Source organism: Protobothrops mucrosquamatus, unplaced genomic scaffold (assembly GCF_001527695.2).
Source record: "Protobothrops mucrosquamatus isolate PMUCROS unplaced genomic scaffold, P.Mucros_1.0 scaffold415, whole genome shotgun sequence".
Classification (NCBI taxonomy): domain Eukaryota; kingdom Metazoa; phylum Chordata; class Lepidosauria; order Squamata; family Viperidae; genus Protobothrops; species Protobothrops mucrosquamatus.
In genome coordinates this window covers 656,005-675,454 of record NW_015386744.1, presented here as the reverse complement: position 1 = coordinate 675,454, position 19,450 = coordinate 656,005, and the positions used below count along the sequence as shown (strand labels likewise).

At 43.2% G+C, this 19,450-nt stretch overlaps 1 protein-coding gene across 1 annotated transcript in view; it reads right to left on the bottom strand.

Annotated features, from left to right (window-relative positions):
* The window catches only part of GALK2 (galactokinase 2), a 42,723-nt gene that overhangs the window by 16,825 nt on the left and 6,448 nt on the right, over window positions 1-19,450 (bottom strand). The window contains exons 4-7 of the mRNA XM_015816214.1: window positions 19,096-19,186; window positions 15,381-15,527; window positions 4,872-4,970; window positions 3,533-3,685 (exon numbers count right to left, since the gene is read on the bottom strand). Coding sequence (XP_015671700.1) covers window positions 3,533-3,685; window positions 4,872-4,970; window positions 15,381-15,527; window positions 19,096-19,186 — 490 coding nt within the window. The remainder of the gene's footprint in view (window positions 1-3,532; window positions 3,686-4,871; window positions 4,971-15,380; window positions 15,528-19,095; window positions 19,187-19,450) is intronic.

Sequence of the window (19,450 nt, the reverse complement as noted above, 5' to 3'; positions counted from 1 at the left end):
GTGAAAAGAGAAATGATCTGCCTTTGAATAAAATGTGCTAGTTGGAAAAGTCCCGCCAGACTCTTCCTTGTTTTTTTAAGCTGGAAAAAATAAAAGTTATATTGAGGATGGGGAAACATTAGAAAGGTTAATGTAATTAATACATTAGAGCTACTGCGGTTTTCTAATTGCTTCTTTCCTGTTTTAGTCCGGTTCTGTTTATCTCCACTGGTCCTGTTTTGTTTTCCTTGTTAATTATTACATTATTATTTTTTTTGGTGCCACCTTGTGACCTTCCTGAGGTTGTTCTCCTTTTTTTTCCAATTCAATTAGAAAGCCTCCCCAAAGTCAGTTCAGATGGATGCACTGCCAGGTAAGGGAAGAGTGACTGTCGGCGCCGAAAAATTGAGAACACTATTAGGCATTCAGTTCTGCCATAAAATTGAAACTGTCAATCCTCATATAACTTCTTTAAGGTTTTGGATTTGATTTCTCTAGCCATAGCAATAGCATTTAGACTTATGTACCACTTCACAGTGCTTTACAGCCCTCTCTAAGCGATTTACAGAGTCAGCCTATTGTCCCCAAACAATTTGGGTCCTCATTTCGGACAGCCATTTGTCCGAAATGGTATAGGGTTTCCTGCCTGAGCAGGGGGTTGGACTAGATGACCTTCAAGGTCCCTTCCAACTTTACTATTATTATTATTATTATCATTTTACCGACCTCGGAAGGATGGAAGGCTGAATCAAACTTGGATCGAACTCCTGGCTGTGGGCAAAGTTAGCCTTCGATACTGCATTCTAACTACTGTGCCACCACGCAGTGATTAGAATGCAGTATATTCAACAACTGGCAGAGCCTGAAGGCGGCAGATTGGTCAGTGCCTTGCTCCATGTTGAAAAGAGTCTAGTTTCTTTAAACCTCCTCCTTAAATCACATGAGGGACTCAACAGAGGAAGATTCGTTTGAGCAAGGTTAAAAAAAAAACCAGTGAAGATGTTTTTGAATGCTGATGGAGATAACTAGTGGCAAATTGAAGACTACTAGGTAGAATCCAGGAAGAGCCAGTCTTGGTGTAATGGTTAAGGCGCTGGGCTAGAAACTAGGAGACTGTGAATTCTAGCCATGCCTTGGGCATTGTGACAGCTTGGGGACCTTGGGCTGGTCACTGTCTCTCAGCCCTTGACAGGAGAGAATGAGAAAATAGTTCTGAAATCTTGCCAAAAAAACTGCAGGGATTGATCCAGGCTGCCGTCAGAATTCAGCACCGTCTCCAAAGCACAGACCAAGAAAAAAAAGGTAGACGCCAAGCACGTTGTAGTTATAACAACTGTGGGTCCGAAGTTCCAGTTTCCTCCTCTTCCTCACCCCCAAGTAAAACTGTATTAGGTGGACAACATCGCGCAGGCCTTCTCCTTAGCCTGGCCTGGCAAGTTCAAAGGGGACGGAGCCGTCTTCCGAGCAACGGTATTTTTCCTTTGTTTAATGTTAAGGACTGGTCAAACTTTCTCTTGCACTTCATTTGATAATCATGACTCCAACGCAAGGCATTTCCTGGCAGTTAACGATCAGATGGCGAAAGGATTGGCCGTCTCTTCCAGGCTAGCCTTGCGCTGCCAAGATAATGTTCCTCTTTTCTGGCACTCCTGCCTGGAGATTGCTGTCAGGCTGTAGGCTAGTTTGGGAACCACATTCTTACGCTACACACATTTATGTCGTTTTCATTCCAGTTAACTCTTTTGCCTGCCTCCCCCCCCTCCTCCCCCATCCCAAAGAATTCGGGAAAGTGTAATTTGATGAGATTGCTAAAGCAATGCCAGGAATCCAAGTTGGCCTGGCAACATTTGGGTGAATAGAGAAAGGGCTGGAGGGTTAGTGCTTTGCTTCATACCATGCTGGGTCCTCATCGGATTCCCCTTTTAATTGAAAGAGCTTCTTTCAAAGGCTTTGAACAGAGGAGAAGCCGGTGAGGCTGGTACAATGGGAAGAATGGGCACCATATTGCCTAACCCAAGTTTGGCATGGCTGTACAGCCAGTTTGGTCTAATGGTTACGGCACTGGGCCAGAAAGCAAAAGACCCCAAGTTCTAGTCCCACTTTAGGCCTGAAAGCCGACTGGGTGACTTTAGGCCCATCACCAGGAGACCATGAGTTCTAGTCCTGCCTTAGCCATGAAAACCAGCTAAGTGTCTTTGGGCCATCACTCTCTCTCTCTCTCCGTCGAACTCATAAGGTTGTTGTTGGCAAAATAGGAGGAGGAAAGTGTGTTGGTTTGCTGCCTTATTTGTAAAAATAATAAAGGAGGGATATAAATATAAAAAAAGCACTAATGTAGGAGGATTCCTCAGGTAGCAAAATCTCTGGAGATCCCTCATGATCCCTCTTTTTATAACTTGCTGGCTCACCAGTGGAACATGCACCTATCCTTCCCTACTTCTTAGTAAGCACAATTCACTTATTGGATGGCTTACTATAACCTTTGCATGATAGATGTTGAGACTCTAGAAAGAGTGCAGAGAAGAGCAACAAAGATGATTAGGTGACTGGAGGCTAAAGCATATAAGGAACGGTTGCTGGAATTGGATATGTCTAGTTTAACAAAGAGAAGGACGAGGGGGGACAGGATAGCAGTCTTCCACTATCTCAGGGACTGCCACAAAGAAGAGGGAGTCAAGCTATTCTCCAAAGCACCTGAAGGCAGGACAAGAAGCAACGGATGGAAACTAAGCAAGGAGAGAAGCAACCTGGAACTAAGGAGAAACTTCCTGACAGTGAGAACAATTAACCAGTGGAACAACCTGCCTCCAGAAGCGGTGAATGCACCAACACTGGAAGTTTTTAAGAAGAGACTGGACAGCCATTTGTCCGAAATGGTATAGGGTTTCCTGCCTGAGCAGGGGGTTGGACTAGATGACTTCCAAGGTCCCTTCCAACTTTATCATCATCATTATTATTATTATATTGTGCAGTAGTGGGATTCAGCCGGTTTGCACCAGTTCGGCACAACCTGTATCTAATTTTTTGTTGCCCAGGCCCAGAACGGACTTCCAGAAGCGGCATCCACACAAAGAACTAGTTGTTCACAAGTTTGAATCCCACCACTGATATCGGGTACATAGTCCTGGTTGCCGATGAAACATTTTACCCCACGAGTTCCTTAACACCAATCTCAGAAACTGATTTTTAATGCTGTCCTCTTTTTTTTTTTTTGATTCCTCCTCGCTGTGCAAATGCTTCTTCCTTTTCCATGGCTGAGGGACCATCCCCCTGCTCTCCTTGCGTGAGAACCCTCTCAAGCAAGGGCCTTCCTGCCTTCTCAGGCAGATCTCTTTTGCTAGCCTGCTCTCCAAATGGGCTGGATTCCATCCCGACTTCCATCCATCATGTGTCGATGGCCTGAGTCCAGATCCCGGAGAGATAAACATGCCCTTTGAGGCAGCACCTGACCTGGTGTTAAAATAAAGCAACAACTGGTAGAGTGGAAGGGTGTTCCAGCCAGCACATATTTGGGTGATGGTTTCATTAGAGTTTGATGAAAGCCATACAGTACCTTCGTAGCCAGACGACACTCCATCACCCTAATATTGAAATGCGAAGTGGCGGCCTTGTTCATTTCAACGCAACTGTTTGCAATCACAAAAACGGCTCCTCCTGGAAGCTTCACGTCCGTTGCCTTCAGAGGATTAAATTCTATCAGCTTTGCCTACAGAGAGGAAGAGTAGAGAGTAATTTCAACGGGTAGCCTGGCTGTGTTTAGGATCAATAAATCAAACATATCTGCCTTTGGACATTTTTCCCCCTCCTTCCTCTCAGGGGATCTCAAATGAATAACAGAAGAACTAACATCACAGCAAACTAAGCTACTTATGAAGACTGGTACAACGTTACTCCCTGAGACCTGGGCACATCTCCCCCCCCACTAGAGAAGAGTTCCTCAATTTTGTCATCCAGAATATTATTAAAGTTCCTTTGATTTGATTTTGTTTTACCTTCCACAACTGAAAAAGTTGATAGTCACTGTAATTTAGCAGAATTAATCAGATCAGCAGAATATATATATATATATTAAAGTTGGAAGGTTGCATAGTATGACTTCAGTGGACAATATGTGTTCTGCTTGGACAACCAAATATAACAACAACAATAATAATAGAGTTGGAAGGGACCTTGGAGGTCATCTAGTCCAACCCCCTGCTCAGGCAGGAAACCCTATACCATTTCAGACAAATGGCTGTCCAGTCTCTTCTTAAAAACTTCCAGTGTTGGAGCATTCACAACTTCTGGAGGCAGGTTGTTCCACTGATCTGTCAGGAAATTCCTCCTTAGTTTTAGGTTGCTTCTCTCCTTGATTAGTTTCCACCCGTTGCTTCTTGTCCTGCCTTCAGGCACTTTGGAGAATAGCTTGACTCCCTCTTCTTTGTGGCAGCCCCTGAGATACTGGAAGACTGCTATCATGTCCCCCCTCGTCCGTCTCTTCATTAAACTAGACAGACCCAATTCTAGCAGCCTTTCCTTATATGTTTTAGCCTCCAGTCCCCTAATCATCTTTGTTGCTCTTCTCTGTACTCTTTCTAGAGTCTCAACATCTTTTTTACATTGTGTATATTACATACATACATACATACATACATACATACATACATACATACATACATACATACATGCATATCTGGCCTACAATAAGTCAAAAGGTATTTTTAATCGGGATACATCAGAGAGTCTTGCACAACTTAAACGTGTCCAATTATAAGAAAGAGCAAGATGACACTCTACGTTCTTCCCCTCCTGATAACATTGCACATATTTCAGCTCTTTGCCTGTTTGTTATCGTGTCAACTATCCCAAAGCATCTCTTGAGCACTTTCCTTAACTGTTCGGGCGATACATACAGTTCCTTTTTCTGCCAGAAAGCAGATGGACTGGTCCATGCCGCCTCCTTCGGTGCCAATGTAGCGTTCGCACTTGCTGCACAGGTCAGCCAATTCCACCTATGGGAACACAATGGTCAAGGCAGAGAGAGTTTAGAGGATATCCCTGCACTGATTCAGTGCTGGAATAACTTTGAGATGGTTCGCGTTCCACGCATTCTGTCCTCCATGAGCTAATTATCCACATCACTCCATCTATAACAGTGGTTCTCAACCTGTGGGTCGGGACCCCATTTGGGGTTGATCGGCCATTTCACGGGGGTCGCCAAGCAAGGCTATCCGCCATTTTTTTTGTCCACCATTTTTTCCCCTTTTCCGGTGGATGCCTTACCTCCCTTGGGCTGGGCCAGCTGGTGGTCGGCCTGCTCCGTCTCTGCCGCTTGCCAGCTATGCCTCGGCCGGCGCAGGGGGCGGAACCACGCATGCGCGGCGCTCCCGGGCAGGGAAAGTCCTCGACTTACGACCGGTTGGGTAGTCCTCGACTTACAACCGGTTTATTCCTCGACTTACGACCAGTTTATTCCTCGACTTATGACCGGTTTAGTCCTCGACTTATGACCGGTTGGGGTCGCGGCATTAAAAAGGTTGAGAACCACTGATCTATAAGCTGGTATCAACCTTCATGAAAAGGAGTCTAGGTCTTTCTTTCCCTCTGATGGAGCCATGATTTCTCAGGAACAAACGGTTCTCTGAGCTAAATGTCTGTGGAGATTCTCAGTCATCCAGGTCATGGTTGTCCCAAAGGTGCTTTTTCAGGAGGCCACTGGACTTTCTTGTTTTTCTCTGAAGAGGTTTCGCTTCTCATCCAAGAAGCCTCTTCAGCTCTGGCTGGTGGTCAGAAATCCTTCCATTTCCCCACCCTCCAGTCAGAGCTGAAGAAGCTTCTTCGGATGAGAAGCGAAACCTCTTCAAAGAACAACAAGAAAGTCCAGTGGCCTCCTGAAAAAGCACCTTTGGGGTTCTCTAAGCTGCTGGTTCTTGACATGTCAGTTCTGCCTCTCTTCACTCCTTGAGGGGTTGGTGTTGTGGCTGGCTAGGCTGGAAGTAGGACCCAGCTCGGTGGTCTCGGCCAGCAATCCCCACAATCAGTGGCTTAAACAGGGATACGTGAGACTGAACACAGCAAGGGAGCAATTCTGCTCTATTGAGGCAAAGATAGGATGGCCTCCACCTCTCCAGTCCCAAAAATGTTGGTTTAACTACAAATGGTAGGGCACAAGACTTGCCAAAAAATATAATTTGCTGCACCTGAATTGCTGTCTTGGTGTCAGGCCTTGAAGTTGGTTTAGTAAATACACAACGCTTAGATTTGATGGGGTATGAGGAAGGCTTTACAGCTAAGCATGATGTCCAGAAGGTGGAACGGTGAAATTTTCCACATGTCCACACTAATATTAGTAGGAAGTAGCAATTTAGTGAGATCTGCAGAGTAAACAGTTGCCAGTTCCTTAGTCTTCCCATGGCATTTTCTCCTGGGTTTTACACAATGAAATCAGTGGAGAATTAGTCTCCAGTAACCTTACACACTGAAACCACCTTGGGTCTTTTCTTCTCTGTCTCAGATTTGCTTTCTAAACCTATCTATATATTTCAGGCACTCCATCTAACATCGTAGCTTGTTGATTGCACTAAGTGTGGACCATCTATTGCCTGTCATTGGCTCAGTGTTCCGAGGCCACAGCTTGTAATGTCTAAGATCAGGATGCTGGTTTCTTTGAGATCACAAAAAATGCTTTGTCTTCAGCATTCCAAAGAGTACAGGTAATAATAATAATAATAATAATAATAATAATAATAATAATAATAATAACAACAACAACAATAACAACAACAATAATAATAATAATAATAATTATTATTATTATTATTATTATTATTATTATTATTATTATTATTATTATTATTATTATTATTATTATTATTATTTTCATTATGGTGACAGACCAGCATTACAAATAAGAGGCAACAAATAATAATAAGGACTCAGTAGGTAGACAAAAATGCCAAATCCAGGCTGACTGTGCCACAAACCAAAATAAAAAAGACAAGATAATGTACATCCCAATTAGCAGTGGATTGTCAGTGGAGAGGCTGTCTAATTTTGTGTCACAAAATTTAAGTAATATTTGGCAGAGATGACGAACACTAGCTGTTTCTTCGAAAGACCCTTAAACAGCACTTGCTAATACTGTTCAAATAAGAGATCCTTCCCAGGAATCTTTCCTTTGTGGCAGGTTACCTCAGAGATCACTCTCATGCAAAAAGACAGTAGGAACACTTGAAAATTACACACAGAGAAATCCAAGACTGGTTTACAAACTGAGCTACGGGGGAGTATTTAGGTTTTCCTGTCTTTTGAGCCCAGACCTCCATGTCAGCCTTGGCCAATCAGTTGATGTCTTGAACCTCAGCCCTGATCATTCTCCAACTAGTTGGACTATTTATTTCCCATTCTATCTGAAGGGTTATGGTGGCTGAAGTTCCAAAGTCTGAAGGACAGCCGAAAGCCTATCCCTAAATGTACAATGCCCAGGATACCAGGATTGCACACATCTTTTCCCTTAATAAATAAATAAATATATATATATTAAAAATAACATTAAAAATAGAAGATCGATTCCTGGGTATGAACATATTTTTAAAAGACAACAAAGTGATCACCAGGAAGTATAAAACAATACAGTTTTAATAAATAAAACCAAGCTTTCGATGGCCTAAAACTGCCATCATCGTCAGGGTATAATCAAGATCCTGGGAGAGCTTGCTTATAAATACAGTCATGTCTGTGCACGACTCCTAGATCTCGTGACAGGTCCCGGCCGGCCAATCCTGGCCTCATCTGCAAACTGAGTTAATTCTTCCTTACCTCCTTTACCTACATGTGCGTTGCCGCACATGTTCCAGCCTGGGAAAACAAAGGACGCCCACCTGAGATACGGACACAAAAAAGGGGGGAGGAGGGCGGCAACGCACATGTAGGTAAAGGAGGTAAGGAAGAATTAACTCAGTTTGCAGATGAGGCCAGGATTGGCCGGCCGGGACCTGTCACGAGATCTAGGAGCCNGATTTAAGCTAGAGCACAACCAAAGAGACATTATCCAGTACACGTTGTAAGATAAAGCCAACAAATCCTTAGCTTGGAATGTGCAGGCCTGCCCACTTTTGTTTCCATAAAGGCACTGAAAACAGACTAAGCTGTAAAAAAAACGAGAGCTCGGAGCTGCCTAATCAGAGCGAAGGGCTCGCAAATAGGGTGAAAACCAATAGAGCGGTTTCACAACTCTCCCTCAGCTATGTCAATTCCCTCATAAACTCTTAGCGGAGAAGATAGAACTGTCAAAAGGGGATTAACAAATTTGAAATGCGCAGGATGTGTAGAAATCCTTCAGAAAACTTGTAAGTAGAACTGGAAGCCCCGGACCGATTGTCCAGATCCGACAGATGTTTTTAATGTAGAAGGCAAAAACTGGCTATACCTTTGGAGGTAAACTCAAAAAAAGGCTAATAATGAACTGCGGAATTCTAATCGCTGCTTGGTAAACGAAAAGAACTTGGTGTATTTACCTCAGCATGTTCCACAGTACGATTTCTACCCCAGGACCCTCTCTAAATCTATTTAAGGGAAATAGTAAAAGATAAATATTTATCTAATCAATGTAATGCTTAATGGAAAAGGTTTCCCCTTGTTTGTCTACTGTTGCACTGACTCACTGTGATTTGTTTTCCAGTAAACATGTATGTGTTTCTGCTGTGGTACATTGAGGCTGATTTATACAATTTAGTTCCCTCTCTCCAGGGAACTGGTCCCTCGTGCCCAAAAGGTTGGGGGCCTCTGGTATAGGGTCTTCTGCTTGAGCAGGGGGTTGGACTAGAAGACCTCCGAGGTCTCTTCCAGCTCTGTTATTCTGTATTCTATTCTGTATTCTATTACAGCCTCCCTCGCCCTTCTCTAAGGCAGGCTCTCTGCAGAAGAGTTGGACCCTTCATTTTCAAAAGGTCTTTTTTTTGCAAATATAATCCGGATGTTTGTATCAGTTGGCAGCTATTAATCCCAGATTGACAGCCCATAAATTAAGAATGTTTATCATTGGTGGTTATACAAGAGACTGTGTTTAGGCTTTTTATGTTTATGCAATGAAATAACGTTTAATCAGAAAATATCTAATTAGAAGAGCAGAAAAACAACATTATCAAGAGCAGTACCACAGTCTGCAAAAGGGCTCCCGCTCTACCAACACAAAGATTAACAAAAACAGACCCGTTTTTGAGGATAATACTGGTTCGAACAAGCCCCTTTGCTGATTTCAACTCCTTGCTTTTAATTGTAAGTTTTTAGCTTTAAAACAAAACATACTTTCAGTATTTGTGTTCATTGTTTTCCTTGGACAACCTCAGTTGATAAAACCCGGCATTTTACCCAATTCTGGAGGTTAAAACCTAGAAGACTAGTGGGATCTAGTTCTGCTTTGTTCTGACTTGAACACCAAATTCTACTTTGAAAGAAAGGGATGCTATAGTAGACCAAGGACTGAAACATCTTCTCCCAATTAACCATATGCTGGTTGCTGTCACACATACTAAACCAGGGGTGTCCAATCTTGGCAATTTTAAGAGTTTGTGGACTTCAACTGCCATGGCTTCAATTCTGGGAATGGAAGTCCACAAGTTTTAAAGAGGCAACTGGACTTTCTTATTTTTCTTGGAAAAGCAAGCTTCTTGGATGAGAAGCGAAACGTCTTCAAAGAAAAACAAGAAAGTCCAGTTGCCTCTTGAAAAAGCACCTTTGGGACAACCATGACCGGGATGACTGAGAATCTCCATAGACCCAAGTTTTAAACTTCCCAAGGTTGGACACCCCTGTAAGAGACCATAAACCAGCATTAAGTCACAATGTCATTCTCGACTAGAGCTCATAAGCATGTTAGCATAACCAAAGCTCTCAAAAGGCAAACAAAGTCATTTTGGTCTCAGCACTTAGGAAGACTGTTACATGGCAGAAAAATCCCCACCACCATCTAATGGCGGTGCAGGAGCTGCTTTTCACCCAAAACTGAGAATTACATCCTTCGTTGCTAACTTATGCACCCAACTCTAGAGGTCCTTATCCCAGCATGAGGCTCCATAAGGATCGGATTCCAACAGCTGAGTCTGCAGCTAGAGGGCTGGGAAATACAGAAACGCTCGGTTGTCTATAGAGATTCTCAATTGTCCTGGTCATGGTTGTCCCAAATTAAGTCCAGTTGCCTTTTGGAAAAGCACCTTTGGGACAGGTGCCTGGTTGTAAGAAAAAACTCCCTTGAAGTCATGGTCTACTCCAGTGGTGGCGAACCTTTGGCACGTGTGCCAGAGGCGGCACTCAGAGCCCTCTCTGTGGGCACGTGCGCCATGCCCCAGAGATGGCAACTGTCCCTCTTCAACCAGCTGCCTGCTAACTAGCCGAGGTCCCACGTGGCCGAATTCATCCCGGCACAGCTGGTTTCCCTCCCCCCCATCCCGTCCCTCCTGGCCTTGCATGCCCTCCTTTTCCTGGGCACGACCCACTGCATCACCTCCTCAGCTGTCGGCTGGCCATCCATCTCAGAGGCGGCTTCTTTGAACTGCTGGCGGCAGGCTGTGGAGCTCCAGAGTGTGCCGGTCAAGGGGCCAGCAGGCTGTGGCTGCTGATAGACACCGTCGGCCCCCATGTGGTCACTGGCCTCTTGTGTGCGGGGGCCGATGGTGTCAGGCAGTAGCCGCCCCTTGCCTTGCCCCATGGCAATGGCACCCCTGCCCTGCCGCACCTCACCCCACAGGACGAGCCTCCTGCCTACCGCCCCACCTACCAGAGACCCCCTGGATCTCCCCCAACCCTGCCCACCCACCCCCACAGGCATCCCTCCCCATGAGCAACACTGAGGTGACCATGCCCACCTTGTCCACACCCACCCAATCTGCCGTGACCACTACAGCCACGCGCACTCAGTGGGCCACGCCCACCTGGCACCCGGCGATACATAAGTGGGTTTTGGGTTGCAGTTTGGGCACTCGGTCTCTAAAAGGTTCTCTACTCCAAAAGTTCATGTATTTGGCATGCCTTAATGAGCAACTTCTGATGCTGGAAAGGAGCTTTGTAGGTCAAGGATCAAAGCCTTCACACAATTACAGCCTAGGGATGGAACAGTATTGGGGTCAAGTAGGGTATTCTGACATAGGTCATGTGCCAAGCTCCTGATTATAGATAAGTTTTGTAATCCTCTCTTGTTAAAAGGTTCCTTGCTCAAGGTTCAAGCCTTCTTGCTTAATTTCATTCCAGTCTTGTTGCTGATCTTTGGATAGCCTCCAGATTGCCTTGTTGCCTCATAGTGGCAGAAGGTTACTTCCTTGGCCTCTCTGTTTTCTGGTCTGTCAACTAGGATAATTGTGAGTAGTAGCCATTAATTCCAGCTCTCTCTCTCTCCCTTTCTGTTCTTTAATTAGTTTCCAGAGTCTTTCAATAGATCAATAGGTGGGTTTACCGGTCTGAGAATCAGTGGCGTTTCATGACAGGGTTACTGAGATGGGGTGTGTTTTTTTCAAAACATAAATTTGGCCAGATCCTGAAGTTGAAACTCAAGTACTTTGGCCACCTAATGAGAAGGAAAGACTCACTGGAGAAGAGCCAAATGCTGGGAAAGATGGAGGGCAAGAGAAGAAGGGGATGACAGAGAAGGAGGTGGCTGGATGGAGTCACTGAAGCAGTAGGCCTGAGCTTCAATGGACTCCAGAAGATGGTAGAGGACAGGAAGGCCTGGAGGAACGTTGTCCATGGGGTCGCGCTGGGTCGGACACGACTTCGCAACTAGCAACAACAACAACAAATTGGGATGGCTACTTTCTGATGGCACATCAGTCTCTCCCCCCCGCCCGGGATGTTTTTTAAAACAAAAAAACAACAAAAAACAACAACAAGGGAGCATTGTTGCTACCTACTATTTTTGTTTAGGGACAGAGGCATTTAATGAAATGCAGGGAGTGTTAATGTTAGCATTTCAGTTTGCAACACTGTCGTGGAACCCTGCACTATAGCGCAGCATTGAGGAAGAAGAGAATTTGGCATCTCTTTCAGCAACATACTTCCTCCATCATCATCATCATCATCATCATCATCATCATCATCATCATCATCATCATCATTATTATTATTTTAAATCTAATAGAAATAAATAGGAAGCTTTTATTTCTATTATACTTAAAATAATAACAAGGTAAGCGTGTTGCTGAAAGAGATGTGAAATTCTCTCCTTCCCCAACCCTGCGCTACAGTGTTCTTTGTCCTTAAAACACGTAATTGTTCGTTTTCTCATGAATTCAGCTACAGCCCAGAGAAGTTTCTCACGATCCCTTTGCCAAACCGGTGAGCTGTTTTTCCATATCCAAAGCAGCTTCCCCTACTTCATAAGAATATTCATGACCCATCTCCAAAAGGCCTTCCGTTCTGGTCAAATATCTTTCCATCTGTTAATTTGGGCGAGAGGCAGTTTGCTGTAGTGATCAAGGCACCAAGTTAGGAACTAGAGGGCTGCGAGTTCTAGTCCTGCTTTAGGCACAAAGCTGGCAGGGTCACCTTGGGCCAGTCACTCTCTTCCAGCCCTTGGAAGCAGGCAATGGCAAATTACTTCTGAAAAACCTTGCCCAAAAAACCTGCAGGGACCAGCCAAGCAGGCAGTCGCCCAGAACCGACACTGACTCAAAGGCATAAAATGATGGTAATAATTTAGGCCAGGGTGATCTCCGGGATACTATTCAAAAGAAAGTGTGATTTCTGGCATGAAGAAGGTTGTGTATGTGTACTTTGTCAGTGAACAAGTTCTGGTCATGTGCTACAAATCCACCTCCTATTCCAGCTGCTCTATAAGGGTGGTGAGGGGAGAGGGAAAGAAAGACAGCAGATTGCAAAAACCAAGTTTATGCAATATTAGATCTTCATCTTGGTCAGACCAACTTCTTGAGCCATTTGCTGACCCTGCCCAGAGAGTTTTTTAGACAAAACAAAACTGGACCCAGTTTTTTTTTTTTCTTAGATACTGTAGTGCCGATTTATGCTGCAAGTGATTAACTGCCCACATCTGGTTTACCATATTTCCTTTGAACTTCTTCGCATTTTTTTAAAAAAAGTTATTCTAGGGAAAGGGAGATAATTTACGGTTTGATTTCTACATCAGTCAGAACACACTCTCCTCGGAATTGTTTGACAACATGCAAAATGTGTCGCTTAAAACAGCACCCGCCTTTCATGTTTTAACACTGCAACTGTGTTCTTTTTATACGCCACTTTTCTCTTTAATGTTCAGTACACCGATAAACACTTGAAAATCATGTTCTTAACCTAATCAAAGTACAGCTAAAATGCACTTCAGCCCTGAGGTTAAGTGATTTTATGATTAGAACAGAGCTTTTGCACAAGATCTAGGAACCTCAGAAGTATATTGAACTTCAACTGTCAGAACTGAAAAGATGTTGGGAAATTTCAAGTCAATTCAAGAAGGAAACAGATTACAACATTAGAAACACTTTTTTTTCTGTTATGAAATAACAAACTTACAGAATAAAGACTGCGCAGAGTGCTGCCTCTTTGCTACAAACAGAAATGAAGCATTTTCCAGTACAAAGATATGGAAATAATTTAGCAAGCTTTGTCTGATTACAGTGTGCCAGAATACTAGTCAGGGATGGTCTAAAGTTTGCAGTTCTCTTGGTAAACTAACTCTGCTAATTTTTTAAAGATGGCATTAATCTGAAACCTCAATGGGTCTTACTTTGAATTTCTTTCTTTAGATCATTCGTCAAAGGCTTTCCAACCTTTAACACGCTATTTAACGACGGCTCTTCTTCGGCAAATTACGCAGTAGAGCTCTGAGCATGGCATAAAACCGTGGTTAACAGTCGTCGCAAAAAGGACTTTTTCATCTAGCAAAGCAATTGAATAATCCATCCTGAAAATTCACACCGCCTCCACGCTGTTGTCTGAAATTTAATCGTGAAAGTGCCAAGCAGATCTCTCTGGGACTGGCATTCAGTAATGCCATGTTAATACCGAGAAGTTTCTGTCCTCACTTATCACCACGTTAGCGCTGGTGGGGCAGGCACGTGGTGATGCAGCGTTTCTGGGAAAGATTAAGGTTGCTTGAGGAGGTTCTTACGACATAAGCCTTAATGACAAGTGGATGCAGCCCAGGACATTACGTGACAGAATCTCCTCTTACTTAGAAAAAACAGGCCAGGATTAAGTTGGGGTAGCAGAGAACATTTGGGAGAGGAAGCACGGAAGGACTCAGTACAGGTAGTCCTCAATTTACAACGGTTTGTTTAGTGACTTCCAACTTATAATGGCACTGAAAAAAAGTGACTTACGACCGTTTTTCACACTCACAACCGTTGCGGCATCCCCAGGGTCACGTGATCAAAATTCAGACTCTTGGAAACTGACTCATTTTTATGACGATCGCAGAGTCCCGGGGTCATGTCAACACCTTTTGTGACCTTCTGACAAGCAAAGTCAAGGGGGAAGCCAGATTTAGAATAGAATAGAATAGAATAGAATAGAATAGAATAGAATAGAATAGAATAGAATAGAATGGAATGGAATGGAATGGAATGGAATGGAATATGGAATGGAATAGAATAGAAATAGGGAATAGAATAGAAATAGGGAATAGAATAGAATAGAACAGAATAGAATGGAATAGAATATGGAATGGAATGAAATAGAGCTGGAAGGGAGCTTGGAGGTCTTCTAGTCCAACCCCCTGCTCAGGCAGGAGACCCTATACCATTTCAGACAAATGGCTGTCCAGTCTCTTCTTAAAAACTTCCAGTGTTGGAGCATTCACAGCTTCTGGAGGCAGGTTGTTACACTGGTTTATTGTTCTAACTGTCAGGAAGTTTCTCCTTAGTTCTAGTTTGCTTCTCTCCTTGGTTACTTTCCGTCCATTTAGTTATTTAATTAAAGACTTAATTAACAACCGTCTTACTGACTCAACATCTGCAGCGATTCACTTAACAACTGTTAATCTCCTGGTCAATTGGAAGGTTGAAGACCGCAGGAGGCCCTCAACCCTGCACAACCTGCCCAGTTGGGTTCTTCTCTCCCTTCCAGCCTCCGCCCACATAAGCGCCATGACCTCAGTGGGAAAAATCCCGAACACGACTAGATCGGCTGTTAAATGTTTGCTGCCCTTTTATTGACCGTTGTTTGCGTTGCATTTCGGAAGAACTCTCGAAAGGATCCAAATCATTACGGTAACCATCTATTTTCCCATGGCCCTTTGAGCCCGACCCCACAACGCCCTCTCAAAATTTCCATCGGTCCACTTCAGATATAAACTCCCCAACTGCTAATTGTGGAAACAATTCATAGTTTACGAGGTTTGTTTGTTTTTTAAATTACGTAAATTCGCAAGCTCGGATTTTTAACCGCCTGTTGCAGAGCACGGTCCTTCTTTCCAATCTTACCTTTGAAAGTGTCTTGCCGTTTGCCGTGAGGGTCACGAGTCCCGCACAACAGACCAAAGCACTGGAGCTTGACAAGCCGGAACTTGGAGGAATTGTCCCTTCTACGAGGCAGTTAATTCCACTCGGGTTCCCCAGACTGAAGTGATCCTAACCATACAAGACAAACACCGATTTCAGCGTTTCAGAAGAACTAAACAGCCCTCTTCTTCATGGGAGAAGGAAAGCTGTTTTTTTCCTACTACAGGATGTCTTGTGACGTGCGACGGTTTGTTTACTAACAATTTCAACAGCGTTGAAAAAAGTGACGTACGGCCGTTCTTCACACTTACGATCATCGTTGCAGCATCCCTGTGATTAAAATTCGGACACGTGGCAACTGACTCACATTTGTGACGGTTGCAGTGTCTCGAGTCACGTGGTCCCTTTTGCGACCTTCTGACAAGCCAAGCCAATGGGAAAGGCAGATTCACTAAGCAATGGTGTTACTAACTTAATAGCTGCAAGTGATTCACTTAATAACCTAAGGTCGCAAAATGGGGCAAAACTCACTTAACAACATAAATTTTAGGCTCAGGACTGCCGATATATCTATGTATGTATGCACATACACGCAGACGCCAAGTTTTCATGGCTTCCTGGGCAGGACATACATAGCCGTTTGGACCTGTTTTCAGAGAACTAGGCAGGCCCAAAATATAATTGAGTTAGATTCCTGAAAACAAACAAGGGTTACATCATTAGATAACTCGTACTGCTCTGCAGGCAATTGACGTGTATTTCTGATGCCTAAGAAAAGTATATCAGATTTTTATTTTTATTACCATTGCAGAGGGAACGGAACCAATAGCTGTTTTAGCCAGGATGCGGATTTTATTTTAAAAAGAAATTTCGAGGAGATCTTCTCAACTTTCCTGAAAATCACATGCAACTTGCATGCTGCTCTTTCCCGTTTTCCATTCATCCACCTGATTTTTGTTCCCAATGTGACTTAAGTCGTTTAAATATGAATTGTCAAATTAAGTAGAAAAACGTGTTACGCTCGGCATCCAAACAAAAGGCAGCATAAAACCTGCCCCAAGAGCGGCTGATGCTAGTGGCTAGATGCCTAGACACAATCAGCAGCCTCCATGTATTTCCTGAACATAGCTTTTGGAGAACATTGTCATTGTGTGGGTGCTTTATGGGGGGCTGAGCAATAAAATCAGCTGCAGGTCTGAACCCAGAGAGAATAATTAATAATACAGTTAGAAAACAGATATGCATTTTTATAACAAAAGACCAAGATAAACCACAGAGCTAAACTTGATTGCAAAGTACAGGATAAGCAAAAATATTTCCTTGGTATTAATTGTCCATAACCATTGTCCCCCATTTCCCTTTTTATATTATCTTGTCCGTGATGAACTAAACAAGAGACATGCATGAACTTAAGAACTTGATTTTTATGTTTGTTTTTTTTAATGCTGAGCTTTTTCATAGTGACTAGAAGAGCAATATCTTTATATCTCTGTTTCTATTTGGAGGCTATCTTTGGGTGGTTGGGAGCTGCATTTGCTCAGAGTATGAAAGAAGGCTAAGATGTTTGCGAATTTTTATTGAGGTTTGGAGGGGTTTCTTAGTTTTAGAAAACACGTTACGGGTTTTACATTTGTTTCCGTGTGGAAACAAAGCAGCAAAACCATGATGCCAACATCCAGCAAATTTCCCCTAGAGGAAGCTTCCAAGATGGCATGCCAATGGTGGTTATCTCAAGCTGTCCTCCTCTGCTTTAAATGAGATGGATTCTGGGATTCTGGGAGTTGAAGTCCACATGTCTTAAAAGTTGCCCCGATTGGGAGCCCCTGTTCTACATTTGTCTAAAGTGTTGTTGTTAGTTGCGAAGTCGTGTCTGACCCATCACGACCCCATGGACAACGTTCCTCCAGGCCTTCCTGTCCTCTACCATCTTCTGGAGTCCATTTAAGCTCACGCCTACTGCTTCAGTGACTCCATCCAGCCACCTCCTTCTCTGTCATCCCCTTCTTCTATTGCCCTCAATCTTTCCCAGCATTAGGCTCTTCTCCAGTGAGTCCTTCCTTCTCATTAGATGGCCAAAGTACTTGAGTTTCAACTTCAGGATCTGGCCTTCTAAAGAGCAGTCAAGGTTGATCTCCTCTAGGACTAACCGGTTTGATTGCCTTGCAGTCCAGGGGACTTGCAGGAGTCTTCTCCAGCACCATAGTTCAAAGACCTCAATTCTTTGGCGCTCAGCCTTTCTTATGGTCCAACTTTCACAGCCATACATTGCAACTGGGAAAACCATGGCCTTGACTATACGCACTTTTGTTGGCAGTGTGATGTCTCTGCTTTTTAGTATGCTGTCTAGATTTGCCATAGCTTTCCTCCCCAGGAGCAAGCGTCTTTTAATTTCTTGGCTGCAGTCCCCATCTGCGGTGATCTTGGAGTCCAGGAAGATAAAATCTGTCACTACCTCCATTTCTTCCCCATCTATTTGCCAGGAATTGAGAGGGCCGGATGCCATGATCTTGGTTTTCTTAATGTTTTATATATCTGAGGGAATTTGAACTTCCAAAATTCTCAGCAATGATCACAAGGGCTAAGAATTCTGGGAGTTCCAGCTACTCCTCTGGAGGGCACAGAGTGTCCTCAGTGTCGGGGAATTCTGGGAACTGAAGTCCACACATCTTAAAGGTATTGAGGTTTCAAACACTGTGGGGAAACTTGAGAGGCCCAATCTATGAATTGTCTTTAAACTCTGCTAAACTGAACCTCTGAATTCCAAAGCGTTGTGTTCAGTGCTGACAAAGTGGGTTGTTTCTAGATCCATTTGGCATTCCTGATGGAATCTGGTACCACAGCTTCTTGTGTTTGCATATGCTTATATTACTAAGAAAAACTGGCAATATGCAGAAAGCCTGATGATCTGTTTTAGAAAGGCTGAGTCCCCTTCAACCCTCTTGACATGCTTCCAGTATTAGACAACAAGATTCCTGCAACACCCACAGAAGACAGTTGAAGTTAAACACATTCTGCGCACTACCGTAAACTGCCCACAAAAAAAAAACCCACCTCAATTTAAGGCAGACAAACTACTTGCTGTGAAGCCACCTCTGACAATTTCCCAAGAGAGAGAAATCCATCAGATTCTTAACCAGAAATGGATTAGCAAACATTTCTTTGAAGATGGATCAAACTTTCACATTTATTACGGAATACGTATATGGAGGGAGAACAAAGTCTCTGACTCAAAATTGAAGGGTTTTTTTGTTTTGTTTTGTTTTATTTATGGAGCTGGGCAGGATGTTTCTTTCCAGTGGATAATGTGTTCAGTTTAATATAAACAGATTGTGCCACGGGATTCTATCTTAGGTTTTAAAAATAATTTCGTAAAGAGGAATGGTGAGAAGGAGCCCTGAAATTTCCAAGAGGCCACTTGCCAACTTTTAAAAGTGTAGATCACAAAAAAGGAAGAGCTACAATTTATAATATTAAACATTACACGTTATCTATTAAATAGTTCCTATCGATAAGTGCAGAGTTAATGTAGAAACTTTGTACACATAGTATGTGCTCTCTGCATATATTATTTTTTTAAAAAAACAAACAGCATGTATTTAACTTTCTAACATACTGCGTGTATTAGAACATTTATGTTTTGCTTTCCATTTTGCTGAAAATGTCAAAAGGGGAAGGATGCAAACTGAAGTTACTTCACCTGTATTCCTTTGAACCCACAGAGAAAATAGTTGTGCCATAAAGGTTTCGTTTGCTTTATTTGGATGTTTTTGGCATCTGTACTGAAATCCCTGAAAAATAAACAGAGAAAAGCAAAACTGTTTCAGAATAGGTTTACTATAACACTCATTCTCGTCAAGTTTTTAAAAGAAGAATTTTTTTTTTGCCTCAGTTGTTCCTCCTAGGTATTACACATAATTTGGATGTAAAAGAAACGAATTTGATGTTGTATTGTTTAACTGCTGCCCGTTTGCTGATAGCTCAAAATTGGAAGAGTCAAGTTTTACCTACAATAGAGGACTGGAGAGTGAAGGTTTCGCATCTTGCTGAAATGG